Below are 21,751 nucleotides of genomic sequence, written 5' to 3'. Positions count from 1 at the left end.
TTTTAGAAAAATTAATGAGTTAATTAATAAAAAATTGCACAACAGACAAAAATATCTATTGAGCGAAAATGTACTTTTTATGTAAAGAAACAAAAAGATTCGATGATCTGTGTGAAAAAGTTGGTAAAATAAGACATATGGCTTTAATCTCAATTATATGATTTATTGTAGAGTTCTTTTTACTTGATGAACGTAGATAAAAACAAGAAAGTAAATTGTGTTGTGTGGGACGTTCTTATTTTCTGTCTTCGAGTAGTGAGTTGGTTTAGCCGTAATGAATAAAATGTATTTATTTTATTTATATTTTAAAATGGGATATGCATGATCATTGTCGTGTGATTGAGGTAGTTTAATGTGTACCATCTCCGTTCAAAGTATCAAAACAATTATTGTATGTTACCTATTTTCGATGCTAACATTTTTTTTCTCGACTGTTGATCCTGGGGTTTTTTCATATTAAATAAACAGTATTCAGCCTAATTTTATAGTTTAAAATGACTAAATGACGAAATGTGAAATATAATTCAAAAAAATCACTAGTTAATTTTACTTATAGTTGTATTTAGATAATTCCAAACAACAAAACAGTCCAAAATTAAAATGAATGACATCTTTTTTAACAAAAATACATTAAAACAACACACTGAGTATTTCACCAAATGGTTTTGTTTTTATTTTATTGAAATCCATTATGGCACACAGTGGTAAAAACGACGGAAACTTGTTAAAACATCAAAATCACTAAGAAGTTCAAATTCAATGGTTTGATTTTTTTTTTCAAATTTAAGTAGAATGTGCGGCGACATGCGTATATTGTGTGACTAACGATAGTTTGAATTGCAAAAGAACAATCAAATAAATTGTGATCGTTGCAATCGACTGTTCCAAATAATCGAAATTAAAAAATATTTTTTTATTATTATATTTTGGCAGCGAATATAGATTTACATACCGATGACAAAAGTTCACGATTTACATCGGCATACCCTTTGAGCGACACAACGGCCGGATTCATTTCAATTGCTTGAATGAAGAGATCAATCTGTCGATTGACGAAGAGAAATTATTAAATTGTCGTCGAAAACTAGAAACGGAAATGAGAATAGCAATTACCTCTTTTTGTGTCGGCAAATCAACATTGAATAAATTAAGGGAAAGTAATGTGTCTTGGACTCCTTGAGCAACCTTTTGAAATGGAAAACGCGCACAACCGGCAACAAATCAGAAAGACATTAAAAAAAAGCACAAATCAAAATAAAATAAAAGAAAGAATGACAAGAAAATGCCCAAAAAAAAAACAATTTCGAAAGAAATCAACAAGCAGATGGTAAGGTGATAGTCTTTCATGATGCGTGCAAAACTCTCTTTCTAGAAAGTAAACGGTTCGATGGTGAAATTCGCCGAACAACAATATTGTGTGTGTTTGCATGCGGTTTAGCACATACATGCTCTTGCACCGTTTTAAATGATCGATTTTTCGTCTTTCACGTGTGAATGCCTGTGTATGGTAACTATGTGCCGAGCGCAGTGAGAAGATGAAGAAAAAATGGAAATGATTGCTTGGTGTGTGTATGTGTGTGTGTGTGCAAGTGTGTGTGCTCCTCGTCTTTCTGTTTCACACGAGATTTTTGTTTTACCGTTAAAGTTGATTTATGCGAACAGTCGCAGAAAACAAACAGCAATATTGAACAATAAGTTGCGTCGACCAAGAGGCCCATCTCTTTGAATGAAAATCTAAATCCGTGGTCGAATATCTCACTAACAGCTCCATAAATGGCGATTGTTATGTTGACAAACCTAAAAGAAAGTTTAATTGTAGCCTCAAACTGCTCTACAAAAAAATGCCCCGTTACACATATCTCCGATCCGATGACGGTGTGTGTGTGCAATTTTTTATTCACTGATTTTTAAATGTCGCTTTTTCTCTCTCTCTCTCTCCTTCTCTTAATATTTTCGTCCGGTTCGGCGAGAGAATACTGTTGCAGCAGTGACAGTGTTTCCATTGATAGACTTGCATTCTCTCTTTGTGCGATTTTCTTTCACCCGAAATCAATGAATAAAAAGAAGTACGCACTCCATCCAACATCGCAGATTACAAACGAAAAACATAAAGAAAACGTTTATTGCAACAAGCACACAACAAAAAAAAAAACGAAAAGAAACACGATAAAGCTTACATGAACAAGCAATACGTGGAATAGGTACGTGCATATGCATTTCCCAGCGCCTGCAACATCTCACTCAAATTCAGCCAAAGATAACGATATTGCGAAATGATTTGCGCATTAATATCCTCATGTAAATCCTATTCACATGCGCGTCAATTTTATGGAAAGACAAAAAAGAGCCAAACAATAAAATTATAATGGTTACGCTTCACTTTTAAATGCCGATAGAATCGTGTTTTCGGTTCTTTTTTTTTAGCCGCCAACAAATTACAACGAATTAAATTGCACTTATCCGCGCTGTATATCTGGTTAGTTTAAATTGAATACACGATGTGAAAATTTATAGCCGATTCATTTCAACCATAAACGTTTTGGAAGAAATAAAATATATGGTATTTTCAACATGGCTTCAATTCACTTCAACCTAAAAACTGATGAGAGACAAACACACACGACACTGTTGAAATGATTTACCTCTTTGAAAGAATTCGAAAGACTTTTTGATGCTTCCTTAATCCCGCGGCAGTTAATATACCTGTTTTTTTATTTTCGTTCAACAAAAAGCATGAGAACAAAAAAAAAGACATGAATTTTTTTGTTTAACTCTTTTATGTGGTGCTAAACGAAGCATTTACCATAAGGCGCAATTCATGTTAATCATTGTTATGATATGAAAATAGGCCGATGTGTGCCAGAGTAAAAATCCTAAAATTTAATGAACAAAAATTATCATTTTTAAAATAGATCGACGATTGGCTGATGCATCGCCGCAAAGGGAAAATCGAACGGAAAATATGAAATTATATATTAAAGATTATACAAACCTTCAAGCAATGCACTCAACGACATCAAAAACAAAAGAGCGCACAATACGCAACCAATCGATATGAAGTACAACAGCATTTTCAATCTTGGAAATACCAAATTTCTTCCCGTTACACGATAATATCGAACCTAAAATGAAGATCATGTTGAGCAACAACAACAAAATAATTCGGTATAAAATCGTGTGCACTCGAAATACATGCAGTTGAATGAATGCAGCGGTGAATGCGTGAAAAGTTATTAAATTCGATAAAATCATAAATGATCATATGAGATTCATCGAAAGCAAGGCCAACACCCATCGAAATTGAGAAGTACTTTCGCATTTTCGACGGAATCGATCGTTGTTGTTTTTGTTCGTCTTGCTTCACCTTTTTATATGTGTGTGTGTCAATTCTTGTTGAATTCAATTGCAAGAAGAAGAAAATATGCAAAAAAAAAGAATCAAAAGTATCACGCGTATGAAGTGAAATTTCCAACGCAATTCAAAACCATCATTCGACTTGATGAGAATTGAAAAATAAAAATAAAATGACGATGAGAGCAGAGAAATAATGAAAAATCCATTTACCTGAAATGAACCCCACATTGTTTTGTAAACGGCAACTTCTTTCGCCACACCTGTGCATTGCGTATTGCAAACGATTCGACAATAAATGCAAACGGATCACATTCACACAAAACATATCAAACAGACAGCAGAACGAGAAACCGAAATAAAGTGAAAATCGAGAAAAGAATTAGCAATGCGAGAAACAGACGGAGAAAGACACTTGAAAAAAACAACAACAAAAAAAAAACAACGCATAAAATACATTTGATGCGTTCCAACTTCCAAGAAATTAAACAAGCAAAGAAATCAAGAAGAAAAATCAATCCACCGCGCGCGATCGGAATGTATTTATTTTGAATTCGATGTGCGTTCGGTTTCTTATTATTTCAAATTGTTTCGCCGAATGACATGCATCAACATTGCTGAACTTACCCCATCCTACAAAATATTTAAAATATATATTTAAAAAAAACGATTCAATTTAGCAAAATCTTCAATATACCAACGAACGGGATCCTAAAAATATATATAAAAAATATATATTAAAAAACGATGTAAAACGATTCAATTTAATAAAATCTCCACTATACCAAAAGTGTGGCACCAAAAATATGAGAAAAATGTACGCATAAATTTTTTCATCGAATTTTTTTGTTTCGGAAAGTATGCGAATACGTTCTCGACCAACATAAAATACCACCACTGTCATTGCAATGTAAAAGAATACGGCATAAATTGTAGCGAGCGATTTCCATTTGAATGTCACTCTTCCTGTGAAAGTACAAATAAAATTATGGCAAATAAAAATGGTGTTCATGTACAATTTCTCGCTTACCAGGCGACGATCGGGTGATAGGCATTACAGCCAATACACGAAATAGCACTAGCAATAGTTTGTGATCGCGATAGAACTGGTCGTTGATTTCGGCTGTATCTCCATCGGCTAACGAAATATCGGTTCACGAAAAATGAATGGAGACGCAGTCGTAATTGAAGATCGAAAAATGGAAAACCTTACCTGAATTGAGTTGAGCACGTTCAGCTCGCTTCTTATCACCTTGAAAAGTGAAAAATTACCATACAAATCACAATTACTTAGCAATTTAAGAATCTATTTAAGCATAGCCAATTGGTTTTGGCTTGGGCGTGATGGATGGTATTGGCATTTCCAATGTTATTCGAATTTAAATGGTAAATTATGGTGATCACAGTGATTTTCACACACTGTACACTCACAAAATTGTTATCTCAGCGGATCACACATTCACTTTCTACAAACGAACGTGACTGTCGTTCAAATGCAAGCTCAAAAATATCGGCTAAGGATGGTTTGTTGACGACAACGAACAAAAAAAAAGAGAAGAAGCCCGTACATTTGCTTGAAAGATCACTTGTTGTCGCTGTCACAATAATGTTGTGCATTCACTGTACAGTGTGTTTAATGTGTACGTTGAACCTGAACCGTTTGAAAAATAGCAAATGCCTCTCAAAGTGTCTCTATATGCACCGGCAATGTACTTACGTATTTTTTTGTGACGATCTTCATATGGTAGAACTAAATTTCTCTTTTCTTTCGACAAATCGTAAATTTGACCGAGATCAGCATGAAGCATTGCATGCTTAATGTTCATATCGTATTCATCATCCGGTATCATATACATAATTCTAGACGTTTTTTACACAAAATTGGCGTCGATCTGCGTTGAAACGGCGATACCGTCGACTACAAAGTTGATTATACAGAGATATAATGTAATCTAATGATGGCAATAATTTCTGGCCTCTCTCTCTCTATTTCAGCCATGTCACAATGATATCGAATACCAGTAGAAACAATGACACTTACTTTATATATATGACTACAGTCGATTTGTGGTTGATAAATTTTCAACTTGTTTCCGATTCTTTATGCGCTTCTGCAGGCGACTTAATAAATTCACGGATTTTTCAATTTGGCGTATTTTTCTGCTCGTATCTAATTGAAATCGGTTGTACGTGTGCGATTAATAAACATATACGATGATTTCGGAGAGTTCGAGATACTTGGTAATTTATTGGAAACGAACGAAAAACGACGTTACTTTCACTTTAAATTGAATTTATAGTTTATTTCACTGCCGATGCACAGGCGATAGCGTGTCGACCAACAACGCAATCTTTTTGTAAATTTGGTGGATACAAGCGATGCCGATTTATAAAATTTGGTCGATGAAATAAAGTTGGAGTGTGGTGTTTTACAAGAATCGAAACTGTACAAGAATAATGAACGATGGTTAAAATCGAACTGATCGAAATGTACAACTATTATGGTCGATTTTATTAGTTTCAATCAAATTTGATGACTGAATTTTGTTTGTTTGGCCTATTTTATTGGAGTATATTTGTTTATTTATTGTATGTACGGTTAAATTTCTGTTCATCCCATTCATGATGGTAAAGAGAGAGAAAAAGAGAGATAAAGCGAATTTCTTTTACAAATTTAATGAAATGATGAGTCAATTGTGTGCCAGTAATGATAATCGACCACAATGACGACGGTGTGTCTTGTGCTGAAGCCATATGCGGTGCGATCTGTTTTGCCCATTAAATATTCAGAACGACAAAAAAAGAGAAGCGAATGAAGAACGAATGCGGTTTTGTGCGATTGACACACAATTTAGCCTTTTTAACGCGGTAATCAATGAATAATTTGCAATGGTATAATTCCTTCTGTCTCCGCTCCAAGTTCAATTGGCTTCGTTTAACCAATGCACGATATATGAATCTAAATTTTATGATGTTTAATAAATTCAGTGTGTGGCTCCAGTCGACGAAGGAAATAATTCATATAAACGTTCGATTCCCGTGTTGTTGCTATTTCATGTGGCCGGCGTCACATTTCTCAAGTCATACGGACAATAATTGGAACAACATATAGAATCAGTTGCTATTTTTTATTCCCATTATTGATTTCAAATACCAATGGAAAATGTGAACAAAACGCAAATCGCAACGAATAAAACGAAGGAGAAAAGAACACCGTAGAAGTTTCTCCATTGCATCCAACACCTCATCGATTATTTCTGTTCGATTTCGATTCGAAAACAACAAAAAAATTGCAAGTTAATGATAATGACCGTCCCGCTATTGTGTGTACAATTGGTGTGTGCGCGTCGTTTTTTTTTTTACTTGGTTGCTTCTGTATGTGGTGTGCATATACAAGTTATTGGAAATCGATACCACTGTTCCACTAAATACATTGTTATATTCATACTCGACGCGCGTCCGACAAATATAGCAATTGCGAACAAAGAAAGTTGACTCGAGTCATTTCGAGACACAAACACACACACACTTGCGCCGCCATGTGTGAGAGAAAAATTAAATGAGTTCAAGAATTTAGCTCAATTAAAAAAAAAATCCAACTGCAAAGCGTCTCTCAACTCTTTTGCCACACTCGGCTGTTGTCGCACAAAGATCACATTACATATCAATGGAAAAATGTATCACTGTGCTGCTGCTGCTGCTGCTGTCACTGCACTAAATATAAACTAAACGTTTACAAATGAGGAAATTAAAAAACAATGCAGAAAAACGCATAAATATATTTGCATTTATTTGGTGTTCTACTTAAACTCTTTGTCTCTTTCAATTTTCTTTCATTCATTGCCACAGCATGTGTGCCTATATTTCATTCAAATGCCTTCGTTTAGTGAAAAACAAATTCACTTAAAAATGCATATTTTGTTGCAAATGTTAAGCGATTACATGTTTCAGCTACACATTACCAGCATAATTAATGGAGCTTTCGTGTTTAAAAACATCATTTCATCTTCTTACAAAGTAAAAACTATATATTATAAATTCTCTTGTCAAAACTCTAATGGATTCATGAATGTTTTTTCTCTGGTTTTACGTGCACACTTCAGTGCATATCACTTTTGCTAAGAAATAATACATTTACAAACAAAAAAAACTTATGAATAATATCGTTTTAAATAAACATAAACGTTTTGTTGCAAAACTGAACATCTTAACTGGATTGCCACACGAAATTTCGATACGTGTTTGCTCGACCGGATTGTTCAGCAATCGGTACTTTTTGATCTTTTTCAAACACTTTTTCCGATTTATTTTGCAAGATTTTCTTTTCAAAATTATAAAATTGATCGGCATATTGTGGATCTTTTTCGGTGGTCACGAATTCATTGAATGACACTGGGGCACCAGATGATTTATAATAGCCTCCGCTCAATCCACCGGCTCCGCCAAATGTGTCTCCGAATGTTCCATGCTGATGATGATGGTGACCACCGCCGCCGCCGAAACCAAACGACGGCCGATGCGGTGTTTGATAATGGTTTACTCCACTAAATTGACCAATTGACAGCAAATTTCCAAAACCAAGCAATCCAGTGATGAACATTGCAAATTTACCCAAAAACACCGCTTTCTTCAATAACAAAATTATTCCAGCAAATAGTAAAGGTAAAATTGTCATCAAATTGAATTTTATGCCCAACAAAAATGGCAACACAAATTGTCTTGTTAAAATTCGGGCTGCATCGTCGCGTCGTTGACAAGGAAATTTAAGACCATAAAAGACAAAATAGAATAAATTAAAAATGAAAAAAAAAGAAGATTCCAACATGATTTTTGAGCGGCTTCTTTGAACAAAAGCGAAAGTTTACCTGTTGACGGTTCGTCTATTGAATATCTATCGTCGCGATCTTGATGCGGATCCATGACAAATTCCAAAACACTAGAGAAAAGAGCAGAGTTTTACAACATTATTTTACAACAATGACATTAGTTTAAATTCATATCTTCGCACCTATTAGCATCAGATGTTGGTCCGACACGCAAACACAAACCAGGCTCAATCATACCCAAGTCCCATTGCAAAGATCGCTGCCCTACTATGGTTCCGGCGTTCTCCAAAATGCCTCTAAAGTGAACGAATGATGGTTAAGAAGGAAAATTCTTGACACATTTTCGATTTTTTTTTTGAAATTACCGAAAATCTGTTGGATCTTCAACGAAAAATTCCGTCAAACTTCTTTGTCTACCATCATCCGGTCGTCGCATTTCCAATCCATTGACAATTGTAAAATTATCCATTTTGTCAAGATTGTGTAGCGACGATATTGTTTGTTGTCCAATACATTTTATGACATTGGGTTTCGGAGCTCGAATGCACTGATTGAACACTTCACTATTGGCTTTGATTAAAATCAATTTTGAAAACCACACAAACAGAACTATCAACGATATTGGAACCATTTTTTTGGTTACAATTTTTCACTTTTCTCCAAAAATGTGTTTCAATCAATTTTTTTTGTATACACAATCTTTTATAGCTTTATTCACAGATGTTAGAAGAGACTTTAACTGTCACTAAAAATCACAATATAACCGATGTGGAATTCCAATTCACAAAACACATATTCTCCTTTGAAAAATCACAATTTGACTAAAAGGAATAACAAACTTTGGACTAGAGGTGATCGTTTTCGATCTTACACTTAAATTTCGGTAATAAAGTAAAAATTTGCAAGAGCTTGCCCGAAAAACAAAATGTTTGTTGGTTGCATCGAAATTTATTCAACGAATGGAAGTTGGCATCAGTTTGCATAGGTTAATATATGTAAGATTCGTTCTGTTTGAGCGATCACACATTATTATTTGTGCCCAGACTCCAACGACGAAAAATTAACAGAAAAGAAATGGTAACGTTCAATGGTTCCGAAAAAAAGGTTGAAGAAAACATCATATAAAGAGCATGTGTCGGGTCTATTCATTGCTCTGTGCGCTTGCAAATGATTGTTGCTCTTTTTCTTCTCTTAATGGCCTTTTCACATCTTTTTTTATTGTTATTATTATTTGTGTGTGGCTTTTTTTCTCTTACTTCAGTCGAAATCAAAAGTTTACACAATAGACAACAAAGAAATGGCAGCACCTTATTGAATTTATATCATGTCCGGTGCGAAGTATATTGCTTCTTTGTGCGATTGCGTAGCAAAGCCATTACCGTGCTCAGCATTGCGTGGCCAGCATCCGAGTCAAAAGGTTGATAGAATATACTGAAATGAAAGTGACTGTAAACGTGTATCGTTGTTGTGTGTTTTTTGCGAGTGCAACATATAAACGAGACATAATATATCGCGAATTTCTTTTTCAGCGTGAATCCAGAAGAGAAAAACTATCTCGATTGTACGCGAAACGCGCATTCAATCGAAACAATCGAAGTATTTTCGCATCGCGACGACTAAGGCGTCGTCGAATCAGATGTTATGAATTATATGCGTGGAAAAACAATCTTTCGAATAAATTGGTTTGTTTTTAAGAGTCGCCAATTTCGATTATGCAATCACTTTTTCGCAAATAAATTGTATAAATATCTGCCTATATGTTTTGCTCGCAATCGTTTACTAGAGAAAATGGAAAGTATCACTCGTTTTTGCCAAATTTACAATAGAAACGATCACCATCAGTCTTTTTTGCAAATATATTTTACGTTTGAATAACTCAGACTCTTCGCATTGTTTTTTTCACGTAATCAACTTCCAGATTGGATAATATCTTATTTTTAATGAAAATGATTAAATACATGTATATACACACGAGCGTGATAAATGTTCTCTCAAATGAAATAACACGACGATGGAAAGTTATGGAATAGATTGTGCCATTCGCTCGATTTATGACAGTAATAAATTTCCAGATACATTCATTCTTTCACAAATGATTCTGAAGAAATGGTCTTGAATCATATAATCATGTGGGAATTTTCAATATCTTCAAATACTTTTCCTTTCTGTGTATTGCAGTGTACATTAATTTTTGTTATTCGTATTCGGCATTTTATCACATATAGCGCCGTTCGAAATTTTCCAAAAATTCTTCTCATTTGGCGAATAGTTATAAAAATAAGACCGAAAAATCAAGAAATTCTTTCGTTTTGATGGCATTTTTACCTTCTTTGTATTGGATTTAAGAGTTGTAAATTTTGTATGGGATTGGATTAATCATCAAAAATACCTTAAATAAAACTGAAACTTTCACGTAATGTAAAACAACAAGTAATATTATTTCTGTGCGTACATTTTTGAACTATAGAATTTTATGATACCAACCGTTTTTACCGATTTGCTCGAGTTTTTGATAGAATCGATTTTGAACTTTCTCTCTAGAATGACATTTGGGAGAAATGATCTTTTTTTCATTTTTGCGTCATAAAAATGCATTTTTTTGGCGATTATTTGGCCAGAGTATAATTATAGTCAAGTTGATCGAATTTTAACACTAAGCTATAAATAAATTTAGATGATTCATTTGTCAAAATTCATTTTTCTCCTGAATCGAAATTCTTCCTTGCGGAACAACTTTTCCCTTCCTATTCAATTCAAATTGCGAATTCAAATAAAAACAGTAATAAAAATAGATAAAATTGTCTAATCCGCTGATTATGATGGTGTTGCATTCAATGTTATTTTCTTTATTGAAATGTTTTTATGCTTTCTTATTTCGTATCCTGTTGCAGAGTTTCTCCGTATCGTTAATTTATGCAGTGGAAAAATGTGCACGTATATATATTTCTTTCAGTGTTCAAAAACTCACTTTCATTCGTATGAAACGCAAAGCGGATGGCGTGATGGTGATGCGCGCATTATATTACTCAAAGAAAATAAACAAATGATTTGGACGAAATGAGTTGGGCTTAAAAGAGCGTCGGAATGATTCACGAATCATGATTAAAATCAAATGTAATGAAAATATAAAAATACCATAAATACATTTTATGGAAAATAAATAGAAAATAAATGGCAATGTTGTTGGTATTTGATGGAATGTAGAAAGAGAAAAATGTTTGTATGCACATTCTCGTTGTGTATTATTGTGTTCAAAGCTCAATGTAAGTAAGTCATAATAATGAAAATATTTTGCAGATTTTAATTGAAAATGGAATCAACGATGCCATTATGAATCAATCATATTGCACGAAATGGGAGTGAAAAAACACACACACCATGTTACCGTACCGCGTCGAGCACGATTCAATTGAATTGAAACTATTTGTTGGAACAAATACGATGCACACAATTTAATTCATGTTTTGGTGCTGCTGCTGCTGCTGTTGCTTCGTTTCAAGAGTGAAGAGCATGCTAAATAATTGTGCATGTAAATTGCCGTTTAACTTTTACACCGTTTGCATTAAGGTAGACAAACGCTGCTGACTGATTTGAACTCGAACACACACGCTCTTCTGCACACACACACACATACACATTGCCTCGATTTTTCGCGTTTAATTAAAAACCAACTCACTCATGTTATTCTAATTATAGCTATGGTTGTTCATACCAACGGTGAAAGTGGTTTGAGCCGTACATCGGCTCATCTTTGAAAATAAATCAATGCAAACAATACGCAGAAATTGGCGATTTTTTTTAAAAAAGGCACTTTTCATTGAAATCGCCAGAGATCCGCAAGAAAAAGTGGATACCGGTGTGTACCTTACCGTGTCTATGTACCAAAAATGAAATTTTGAAGTTGAAGAACCCTCATGAGAAATGGACGATTTTGTGTTCACAGCAAGACTACATGCTCTTCACGATCGTTGAATCCGCCAGTTTTGATGTTTAAACACGTGTTCGAAATTCAAAAAAAAAAAAACCGAAGTTCCTGATCAAAAAAGCGCATTTTCAGTGGCCATGATATTCATGGTACTGATGAGCATATGTATTCACATCGTGACCTTCTTGTTTGTGCATTTTCGATATATTCAATTGTATATTTAAACCACGGACTTTTACTTCTGATACCGATGACTCTTTTTTTTCGGTTTCTTGGCGACGATCCGGCCGTCGAATATTCTCGAAAGTAAAAGTAAATTCTTCGAAATTCGATTTTCATCTGTTTGCATTGACTTTCGCGCAACGAGAGTGAATAAAATGAATTGTCAATAATTTTGTTGTTGGCTGATCTTGGCTCGATACAAGTGTGACTCTTTTACATATATTTTTTTCTTGCTTTCATAGCCAAACATGAGATTCACGAAATGTTGAATCTTATAAGACCTACTAAACTTGGTCAATGTGCGGTCGCCAAGTATTGATCAACGGCCCATAGCGAAGAAACAGTGAAAGTAATTACGTGGCTGTTTCAATTACATGAGTTTTTCTTCTGAATAATTTTAATAGGTTCGGCTTCAACTATTCAGCAAAAAAATTATTGCTCATTTAATTTAATTCTGTTCTGGGCTTTTTGGCGCGAAATCTTTATTTTCTATTTTGTTTCATTAATAGCCATTAATAAGGTCTGTGTCACTGGTTGTCAACTTTGATTTTGATCAAAATTCTTTCAAACGAAACGATCTGAAACCGTTAGGTTGACAGCGATCTTGGGATGTGTGTCGCTGCTTAAAATTTATTAAGTTCATTTTGATTCGTTGTTCATTTCCACAATTTCTTGATTGATAAATGAAGTAAAAATCAATGGAATGATAATTAATCAAAAAAAAGGTGGATTTTCTCTGCACGTAAGCAATTTATCACGCATATTCATTCATCATTGTGCTCGACAAAAGAAGATTTAAACAAATAAAATCAAAAGTAATCGTTTTTCTCTCTTTTTACCCGTACGTGTGTTTTCTTCCCTTTCATAATTAGTTTTTATTCGTTTCAATTGCAAGTAATCCGACATTCAATTGTATATAATCGAGTAAAATGATGACGCAGCGCGGAAAATCAAATCGCTAATTTTGCCTGCAGGCGGTGCTTATAAACATACAACATATAGAATCGCGATCATACGCAAATTAGTTTCAATCGATTTTAATTAACGCCATTAGTAAACAAAAAAAGATGAACTATCGAAAAATTGTACGTAAAATGGCAGCTATTGTTTGATAATTTTATTTTTTGGAAATTCGGTCATCAAACATAAACGGCGGTGGAAAGTTCATAGCCATCAGGAATGAACTGGCCAAACAAGCAACACAATTTCAGTGAATCAAATGCGCTAATAGCAAAAATGGTGGTGAAAGTGATTCATCTCTGTTTCGATAGCTTTTCTTTTTATTGACAATGAGAATAATGGCTTTTGTTTGTTTCATTTTCGTTCATTGATAGATTATTGGTTTTACTTGACTTAGATTCCACTTGATACCTTTAAGTAGAACGTGGAATCGAGCACTTCTTCTTCATTTTTCGTTGTTTTCTCAATCAGCCCAACAATGGATATGATTTTCAAATATAAATCCATCAAAGTTTTACTATTACAAAGAACATTGGCATTTTGAATCAAATTGAGCTAATTTATTTGCTGATTTACAAAATTATACCATAATTAAAAGCATTTCGTTGAATTTTTGCGCACGCAAGAAAAAGTCACTTCCATTCAGGCAGTCTTAAGGCAGTGAGAGATATTCTAGTTTTTGTTTTGCCTCTTTTCAAGCTACACTTTTGCCTTATCGTTTTTACTTCTTTTGCTCTTGAGTACGCTGCTTGACGTGACCTAGAATGCAGCAAAAACAGATCAGAACGGACAAAATTATCCCGTTATGTGCGTAAATAACATACGCAACATAATATCGATAAATCGCCGAGAATTAGCGGCTTAATGTATTTTATGCAAAAGAAAATGATATAATATTAAATGCATCGTCTTAGTGAAGATTGATCAATGTTTGAATACATCAATATAATTCATTTGCAAATATTTACGATCGTCGCATGCTGTCAATGTCATCGTTCTGGTTTTTCTTTTAACGCGATACGAAATGAAATGTGTCAAACGATTTAAATGGAAAACCATGGAAGATCTTGTTATTACGGTGAATACCACATATGATATATGAATTTGTGTCATAAAGTGTGGCTTTCGATCTACTTTATTCGAGGCATATGGCGCTATTCGAACTGAAATCCGAAGAAAATCATATATTCGCGATGTATTCTAATTCTCATGTTTGGAAATTGGCGGAGAAATTGGATTTGCGAATTTTTGATGAAAATTTGCAAATTCGCCGAATTTCAAATAAACAGTAGCGAATTTTGCATGCTTTGACCTGAAAATTTTATATATCTTAAGAATACTTACAATCAACAAAATCGACGATCAACCTGTAAAAAATGATTTTTTTTTTTTTTTTTTCAAATAAAAACACAAAATAGATATTATGTAATGAATTTGGCAGTCTATTTTTTGGTTTACTTATGAACATTTAACAAACATTTTTCTCGTAAAATCAAACGTTAAATAATTTTTTTTCCATTTGCAGAACCGAAACGTGTTTTGTTATCTTCTTTTCTTGTCTTTTAGTTTAACCAACACTTTACTACAAAAAAAAATAATTAGTTGAACAAAACAAAAAGCAAATAAGCAGAACGTACGAATTCGTAGAATTTGTTTTGTTGTTTTTAGTCCGAATTTGATGCCCATTATTTTTCATTTTTCAAATTGCCATACTGTCGATTCGATAGTGTTACTCATTATTAAAATAAATTACTTAAAACTTATTGCCGATTGTGGTTTTACTTTATATTGATATTTCAGTTTATCACTAAAAAGTAAAATTGGCATACAAAAAATTAAAACAAAAAAAACTTCGTCCAAAGATGAGTTTTTTTCCATTTACAAAAAAAAAAAAAAAAATAAACCATTCACAATACTTTTATGGAGGCGATGCGATTTTCGAAAATGGGACACATGAAACAAGCGGTTATCCGGAACATCGTACAAATGATTTCATTTTTTTTTTACAATAAATTAATAAATAAAATAAAAATAAGTTAAATAAATTAAATAAATAAATGTTTAAAACGAATTGACAAATTGAAGATTTTGTGTGTATGTGTGTCTGTGTATGTGTGTGTAGTCGAGCGAAGCCTAAAAAAAGTTAATTCGGCGATTTAAAATTAACAAGTCTATTTTATGGCATCGAATTATCGATTTCCGATGTGCTATTGCTCTATTCATACAAAAAATTGAAATAAAAAAAGAAAAAAAATCGTCCACTAAATAGTATTACCGACCGAATAGAGGCTTTCTGTTGTTAATTTTTGTTTTGTGTCTAAAATTGAGATAATTTATGCACATAGTGAGTAGAAAATATGAAAATATGCACACGATTCAATCGATTCGATTGAGAATCGCGTGTCGCTTGAATTGTTATAAAAGCGTGCTGCCCACCGGAGATATCTTATCCACGGTTGAAATTTAATTTATGCCGAAGAAAAAGTCTTCGGTTGGCAATTCTACATCTATTTTACACTGATTTTCTCGTTCTATTTTAAAATGGGCGAGTGTTTTGTATTCATGTGTGTATGGTGTTTGTGTGTCTGTCTCTTTTAATGTTGTTTGTGTTGTTTATGTAGGTGTTGTGATTTGTGGTAAGAGAGTTGTTGTTTTTTTTTAATGTATCGATGTGTATCCGTATGATGTCTGAAAAAATGTTTGTATGTTTCTCTGTTTGTGTAAATCCTCGTAATGTAAAAAAAGAAAATAAGTTTAGATATCGCTAAAAGTATTTTTGATTTGATTCTTTTTCTCCCTTTTTTGTCGTTGTTTTTTTTTCTTCAATAAATTAAGTGTTTGCGATGTGTGAATGGGTGTGAATTGTTGTTGTTGTTTTTAAATTACGATCGATGAACTGCTTTGCTGAAAAATTGTTAATTTGTTTTCTTCTTCATCATCATCTAATTCTCTTCTTAAATAAAAAAGAAAAATTGTTTTGTTTGTTGTGTGTTCTCGTTATATGTTATTTTCTTTATTGTTGGTGTGCTGAGTATGCCATATTTTGTGCATCGTTCAAAGCGCGTCCATAGTGACCATGTTCGTCAAATGAGCTATGTGGATGAGCGACTACTTCGTAGTTTTGTGACGAATGTTTCGATTCGAACAGTTTCTTCAATCCAATGATACCGCTCAATAATAGAGCCAATTTACCAATGATCAATGCCTTGAATGCAATCAATGCCAAGAAACCGAGAACCAATGGCAGAAGGGCGGCAGCCTTCAATTTGAATAACAACAGCAATGGCAACAAGAGTTTCTTTGTCTTCTTGCCTTTTCCACGAGCTACAATTTTCGACGAATCGATCGCGATGAGAATGAGACAAAAACAGGAATAGAAAGAGAAAGAAAAAAGAAGAGTTAAGCCGTTAAAATTGCGTTCCGATTAGAATATTTCATACAAATGTTTCGTGGATTACATTAGTGGAAAGTATTTTAATAGGTATCGGTCACAACACATAACACTCGCATCTCGCAAACGACAACGGAGGAATAGAAACGGTCACAGATAGTATGTGTGCAAGCACATCCAATGGGCAAATACGAAGAAGGAAAAAAAAAACTTGAAATGAAATGAGATTAATGACAAAACATGCATTCGAATCGAAAATAGGCCGTCGAGTGCATGCGAGCCACAATACATACTCTTGACCCACAAAATGAGTAAACAAATAAATATGTTTCTTGATGTGTTCTGTTTCTTTGCGTTCTTCCTCATGTATCGCATTTCTCTTTGTGTGCCTTGTTTATCGATGTCTTTGCTACGGTTTTCTGGTTACGTGAAACCCCGTTATTGTAGTGCTACACACAGGCCGCACGCATTGCTCTTTTAGTCAAATGGGCGACTTGAGTTTTTTCCATCTTACATATCTTATGCATATCGAACGATGATATGGTGCATGAACAACGCATTTCTTCGAATAAAAAAATAACAAATATCGACATTTTTCAACGGTTCGATAAGCTTTTAGAAAAAAAACTGGAAATGTACACAATCAAATCGATTAATGTCAAATGCATGACCCGAACGCATATACAGAACGCATTCAAGAAATATATGTAAAATCGTGTGTGTGTGAGTGCGTGTCAGCGTAGGCTTGTGATAAACTACATTACTTCATTTAAATAGCTGTTATTGTAGATACAGAATCCACTGAAGACAGTCGGTTATATAACGGTAAAGTCACATTGACCGCATTTCAATTTCTCGCGCCATCCGACACTTTGTCTTTTCTTTTGTTTATTACAATGTGCCCGTCTAAATCATCTCTCGAAGAAAATATTGCCTTTGTTTGAACATGGGTTCAAGTGAAGAAGAAAAAACGCGCAAAAAATTCAGTAAAACGGCGAGAAAATGAATTATCAATTATTCATTCGTCACAAATCGTTTTACGATGCTAAAATATAATGTAGCAGACATTTATAACGCGTTGTAATGTGTTAATATGATTTTAAAACCGATTTATTGTTTCCGTTTCGTGACTATTTGATTTGCATATGGAAATGTGCGAGACTAGACTTTGAATTTTTCGTTGTTTCTATTTTGTTGTCAGTATGGTTTAAATTGAATTTTGTTGTGCGGCGCCTTTCCAATGAATGTAGAACTTTTACTTTTTATCGATCGAATGCGGTTTGGAATGCCGTTTATTTGCTTTAAATCGAGAAGAAAATCTCGATCGAAGTCTCAAGTTTAAAACGAAATGAAAGTTGTTCTTTATCGAATTGCGATAATGGATTGTGTATGTGATGTAACCGACAGATCATCAAAGTGATGATGACGAAAATTGCGTGAAATAAAAAGAGTTACCTTCATCAAGTGATCGTTGCATGTCTTCAATTGAGTCTTTTGGTACTTTGAATTGGAGAGTGTGTGAGCCCAAGAAACGGGCAACACGATCGGCCAACAATGAGTCAACTTGTCCTTCGCGGGCTTCACCATTTTCCGGCAATTCGATGTCGTTCAACGAACGTCCTCCTTGTGCAACTGGTTCGGTTTGAATGAGTGAGATGCCTTCGCCAATTTTCACGTCTCCATTGATGTTTTCAACATAGTGTAGGGCACGTTCCTATAAAACAACATGATGAAATTTATTCACTTTATGTACAGCATATGCTGAATTGTAAAACTTATCAAATTTATTGGTCACGAAGCACACAAAAACTCGAGTTTCTTTTGGTTCTCCTTTGTTTTCTCGCCGATCACTCAAAATGCCGTAATTGGAATTAAGTTTGATTTGAATGTTTGAAATTTTTACTTACTTTAGCACAAAGTAACATTGATTTATCTCCACAATCCCGGACGAATTTTAGCGCTGTCGACAGCAAATTGTCGGTTTCGGTGTTTAACGATGCGGTTGCGATCGTAATAATTGAGAATAAAACACAAATTTTCTTCATTTTTGTTTGGCTAAAAATTGTAACTTTTCGTTTGCCTCAGTGGGAATCAATCAGAAAAATCTCGACACGATACTTTTTAAACAGAAGACACTGTTTTTTTTTCAAAAACCACAATTGAATTTTCTCTTCAAGTAATTAAAAGAGAAAAAAACGAAAAATTCAATTAAATTTTTTTTCGGTCGATGTTGATTATTTTTGTTGTTTTTTTTTTTGTAAACCGAACAATGCAAGCACAAACGGCACTCTAGTGAATTGTGTAGATTGATAGGAGCTGTATAGCGCTGGGTTGTTAGTACTCAGAAAGCAACCGGTGAACTGTGACTAGAAAACACTGATGTCCGCGTTTTATTCACTCTCTGTTGGTGTGTATGGGATATATGTATGTGGCGACGGCTCGGATAAAGCAGCACCAGCAGCAACAATAAAAAAAAACCAACAACACAGCCGAACTGAAGTAGCTCCACCACCGTCGATGATGTGTTATAGAATTTAAATTAAATGCCCGATTTGATGAGGCAGAAGAAGCGCACTGTGCGAACAAACATACACACCGCAAAGCGAGAGAAAAAAAAACACACACGATAATGTAATGAAACGACCAAAAAGAAAATCTACAAAATGAACAAATATCACAAATATAATAATAAGCACACATAAGCGAATTGTATACTCATATGTGCCGCCCGATGCCGTGTGCGCATTTAGCTCAAGTAGAAGAAGACAACAATCGGCAACGACGCCGATGAAAAGTGTATGAATGTGTAATGGTTTGCGCATACGATGAATTGCATGCGATAAAAGAAGACAACATATCACCATAGTCAGAGATATGCGGCTAGGCTCAACTATACAACCGAAGTAGACGCAATTGCTCCGATTTTGATTTTTCTCTCGCTCTTGGCCATTAAATGAAGTCAAAATAGTAGCAAAGGCTGTTCAATATCATAGTTATTGCACCTACTCATACTGACTGCAGTCAAGTTCAATGCTTGCGATCACGGTTTTCTTCTTCTTCTTCTTCAATACAATCGCAATGATATTGGGAAGACATAACGAAGCTTTCTCGTGCAACGTACCTAAGAGTTTCCATATATCGAAATATTAGATTGCAAAAAAAAAAAAAAAAACGCCAAATGAAATGCACCGTTTCTTTTCGTGTACTTATATTAAGAATGGATTGTTTCGTTTTATCACGATGTTGCCCACACGTTCATATGTGAAGAGAGAAGAAAAAAATGTTTATTGGACTTCATCAGCGAAAGAAAAAGAGAAGAAGATTCAGCAAATATTGCACTCCCCAGTTAATTGATATGTTCCAGACACCGATCATGGCTCTATGTAAGGGCAATTGATTATTGTTGGCATAGACACGAGGCATGACCACACTCATGCTTATAGAAACTTATCGATAATGTTTTTTTTTCTCCTTCGAAGATTCACCTCAGTTATGGTTGTTTGGTTTCATTCATCACTTCATTAAGTGCTTTCTTTACTGTATCGAAAAGAGAGAGAAAAGGCACCGATCTTCGCAATGTAGTTGAGCATGTGTGCTTGTGAATAGAGGTGTTGATAGTTATATTGAATGGTGGCAGGGAATTTCTAAAATCAATGAAAAAGCCATTGACTGGAGATGGACATTGAATGAATATGTGCTGTTTTTTTTTTCTTCGCCATCATCTACTTCTTCTTCAAATTCAATATTTATTGATCGTGTACTAATCTCGAATGGCCGGTCGAAAAGCATATTTGCAAATGCGCGCCACGCATCAATATAGATGCAAAGGTCCGATATTGTATGGTCGTGCGCATTTTATTGTTTCGTTGTATTAAGGCCAAGCGGTGCGCGCACTGAAACACAGAAACGGTAAGTTAACTGCAAAGCCAACTTGATCGCCACCATACACATCACATTCAACAAGAGATGAACAGCTGTGAGAGAGTGTTTTACGGTGTGTGACAGACAGTGGGACGCGACACAAACATTTTATTTTACTCAACACCACAGATCATCACTCGTTCTTTCTCTCCTCCCCGCCTCTCTCTCTCTCTCTCTCTTTTTGATAGATTCTCGGTTACATTGTTGCAAAAATGTAGAATAAACTTTAATTAAAACTAATGACGTGTTTTTAAGTCAGGTTTCTAACGGTACAAGTGCATCTTGTTAAATGACACGAACCTATTTATTATGTCTTCGAAATTTAGACCAAATCTTTTGAATCAAAGCACAACTGTGATGGGATTTTCTCAGATGAATCAAGTACATTTCCTTGTGTCACCTTGACAAATTGACACACAAACCAGGGGCTTTTATGTTAAAATGAATACTACGATTTCAGTAAATATTGAAACATAATGCTGAATATTCAATGAATATTGTATGTATATAAAGAATATACACAAATAAATGTGTATAATTGCATAAATTTGATGAATATTTCGTGAATATTTCGTGAATATTTCCTGTATATATGAAATATACATATTTTGTCATTCTCTTTAGTGCGGACTTTCTTCGTTCCTGTGTCGCTTACTGTGAATATTCACAACATACAGTAGAAAATACGAAATATTCACTAGAGATTTATGCCGTATATATGATGAATAAGACGTGTATATTGTGAATATTATGTGAATATTTCGTATATTCATATACATAAAAGCCCCTAGCACACAAATCAAGTTTTCAACACTTGATTGAGCCACCATTAGCGCGAAACAAATGAACGTTTCCACTTTTGAAAAATGTCTTCTTTTTTTTTCGTATTTATTTTAATGTTTGCCATTTTATGTTTGTGTGTACACTTGCCACACAAAACGACGTAGCAGGCGGATGAAACATTAATAAAAAGAGCAAGTGAATAAAACGTAAGTAAAAGTATGATATTTCTATAGCCAACACAAAAAAAAGTCCCAGTCGGTCGGTCAAAAGAAAAGAAAATAATGATAATTATAGCGCAATTGTAACAACGATAAAAAAGCAATCGTTCGACATTAGTATCTAAAACGATAATATAGCCAAAGCATCCAATTT

At 34.2% G+C, this 21,751-nt stretch overlaps 3 protein-coding genes across 3 annotated transcripts; all 3 read right to left on the bottom strand.

Annotated features, from left to right (window-relative positions):
- Positions 1 to 699: 699 nt before the first annotated feature.
- LOC116341745 (gustatory and odorant receptor 22-like) lies at positions 700 to 5,973 on the bottom strand. Its single transcript, XM_031768997.1, has 16 exons — positions 5,393 to 5,973; positions 5,069 to 5,269; positions 4,565 to 4,603; positions 4,382 to 4,489; positions 4,137 to 4,317; positions 4,049 to 4,062; positions 3,979 to 3,984; positions 3,565 to 3,614; positions 2,993 to 3,122; positions 2,804 to 2,873; positions 2,643 to 2,703; positions 2,178 to 2,305; positions 1,638 to 1,797; positions 1,114 to 1,185; positions 953 to 1,042; positions 700 to 879 (listed from the first exon to the last, which is right to left on the bottom strand). Exons 2-16 carry the CDS (start codon positions 5,205 to 5,207, stop codon positions 784 to 786), a joined length of 1,344 nt encoding a protein of 447 aa, XP_031624857.1. The 5' UTR covers positions 5,208 to 5,269; positions 5,393 to 5,973; the 3' UTR covers positions 700 to 783.
- Positions 5,974 to 7,154: 1,181 nt separating this feature from the next.
- Positions 7,155 to 8,842, bottom strand: LOC116341746. The gene is made up of 4 exons (XM_031768998.1): positions 8,543 to 8,842; positions 8,360 to 8,473; positions 8,217 to 8,287; positions 7,155 to 8,085 (listed from the first exon to the last, which is right to left on the bottom strand). Exons 1-4 carry the CDS (start codon positions 8,806 to 8,808, stop codon positions 7,559 to 7,561), a joined length of 978 nt encoding a protein of 325 aa, XP_031624858.1. The 5' UTR covers positions 8,809 to 8,842; the 3' UTR covers positions 7,155 to 7,558.
- Positions 8,843 to 14,703: 5,861 nt separating this feature from the next.
- LOC116341667 lies at positions 14,704 to 19,065 on the bottom strand. Its single transcript, XM_031768870.1, has 3 exons — positions 18,583 to 19,065; positions 18,131 to 18,389; positions 14,704 to 16,608 (listed from the first exon to the last, which is right to left on the bottom strand). Exons 1-3 carry the CDS (start codon positions 18,718 to 18,720, stop codon positions 16,298 to 16,300), a joined length of 708 nt encoding a protein of 235 aa, XP_031624730.1. The 5' UTR covers positions 18,721 to 19,065; the 3' UTR covers positions 14,704 to 16,297.
- Positions 19,066 to 21,751: the final 2,686 nt, after the last annotated feature.

Source organism: Contarinia nasturtii, unplaced genomic scaffold, assembly GCF_009176525.2.
Source record: "Contarinia nasturtii isolate CC-2019 unplaced genomic scaffold, AAFC_CNas_1.1 Cnas_scaffold_745, whole genome shotgun sequence".
NCBI classification, from domain to species: Eukaryota; Metazoa; Arthropoda; class Insecta; order Diptera; family Cecidomyiidae; genus Contarinia; species Contarinia nasturtii.
This window is presented reverse-complemented; position numbering and strand designations above follow the sequence as displayed.

What these genes read in the sequence shown, in the direction of transcription:
- LOC116341745 (XM_031768997.1), bottom strand. Translation starts at nt 5,207, where the DNA reads ATGTATATGATACCGGATGATGAATACGATATGAACATTAAGCATGCA. An exon ending in AACATGAATTGCGCCTTATG is followed by an intron (nt 2,704 to 2,803) that starts GTAAATGCTTCG and finishes ATAAAAAAACAG; the next exon opens with GTATATTAACTGCCGCGGGA. An exon ending in ATCGTGAACTTTTGTCATCG is followed by an intron (nt 880 to 952) that starts GTATGTAAATCT and finishes TATTTGGAACAG; the next exon opens with TCGATTGCAACGATCACAAT.
- LOC116341746 (XM_031768998.1), bottom strand. Translation starts at nt 8,808, where the DNA reads ATGGTTCCAATATCGTTGATAGTTCTGTTTGTGTGGTTTTCAAAATTG. An exon ending in CCAACATCTGATGCTAATAG is followed by an intron (nt 8,288 to 8,359) that starts GTGCGAAGATAT and finishes TCTTTTCTCTAG; the next exon opens with TGTTTTGGAATTTGTCATGG. An exon ending in AATAGACGAACCGTCAACAG is followed by an intron (nt 8,086 to 8,216) that starts GTAAACTTTCGC and finishes GCGACGATGCAG; the next exon opens with CCCGAATTTTAACAAGACAA.
- LOC116341667 (XM_031768870.1), bottom strand. Translation starts at nt 18,720, where the DNA reads ATGAAGAAAATTTGTGTTTTATTCTCAATTATTACGATCGCAACCGCA. An exon ending in CAATGTTACTTTGTGCTAAA is followed by an intron (nt 18,390 to 18,582) that starts GTAAGTAAAAAT and finishes GTTGTTTTATAG; the next exon opens with GAACGTGCCCTACACTATGT. An exon ending in GCAACGATCACTTGATGAAG is followed by an intron (nt 16,609 to 18,130) that starts GTAACTCTTTTT and finishes CGAAAATTGTAG; the next exon opens with CTCGTGGAAAAGGCAAGAAG.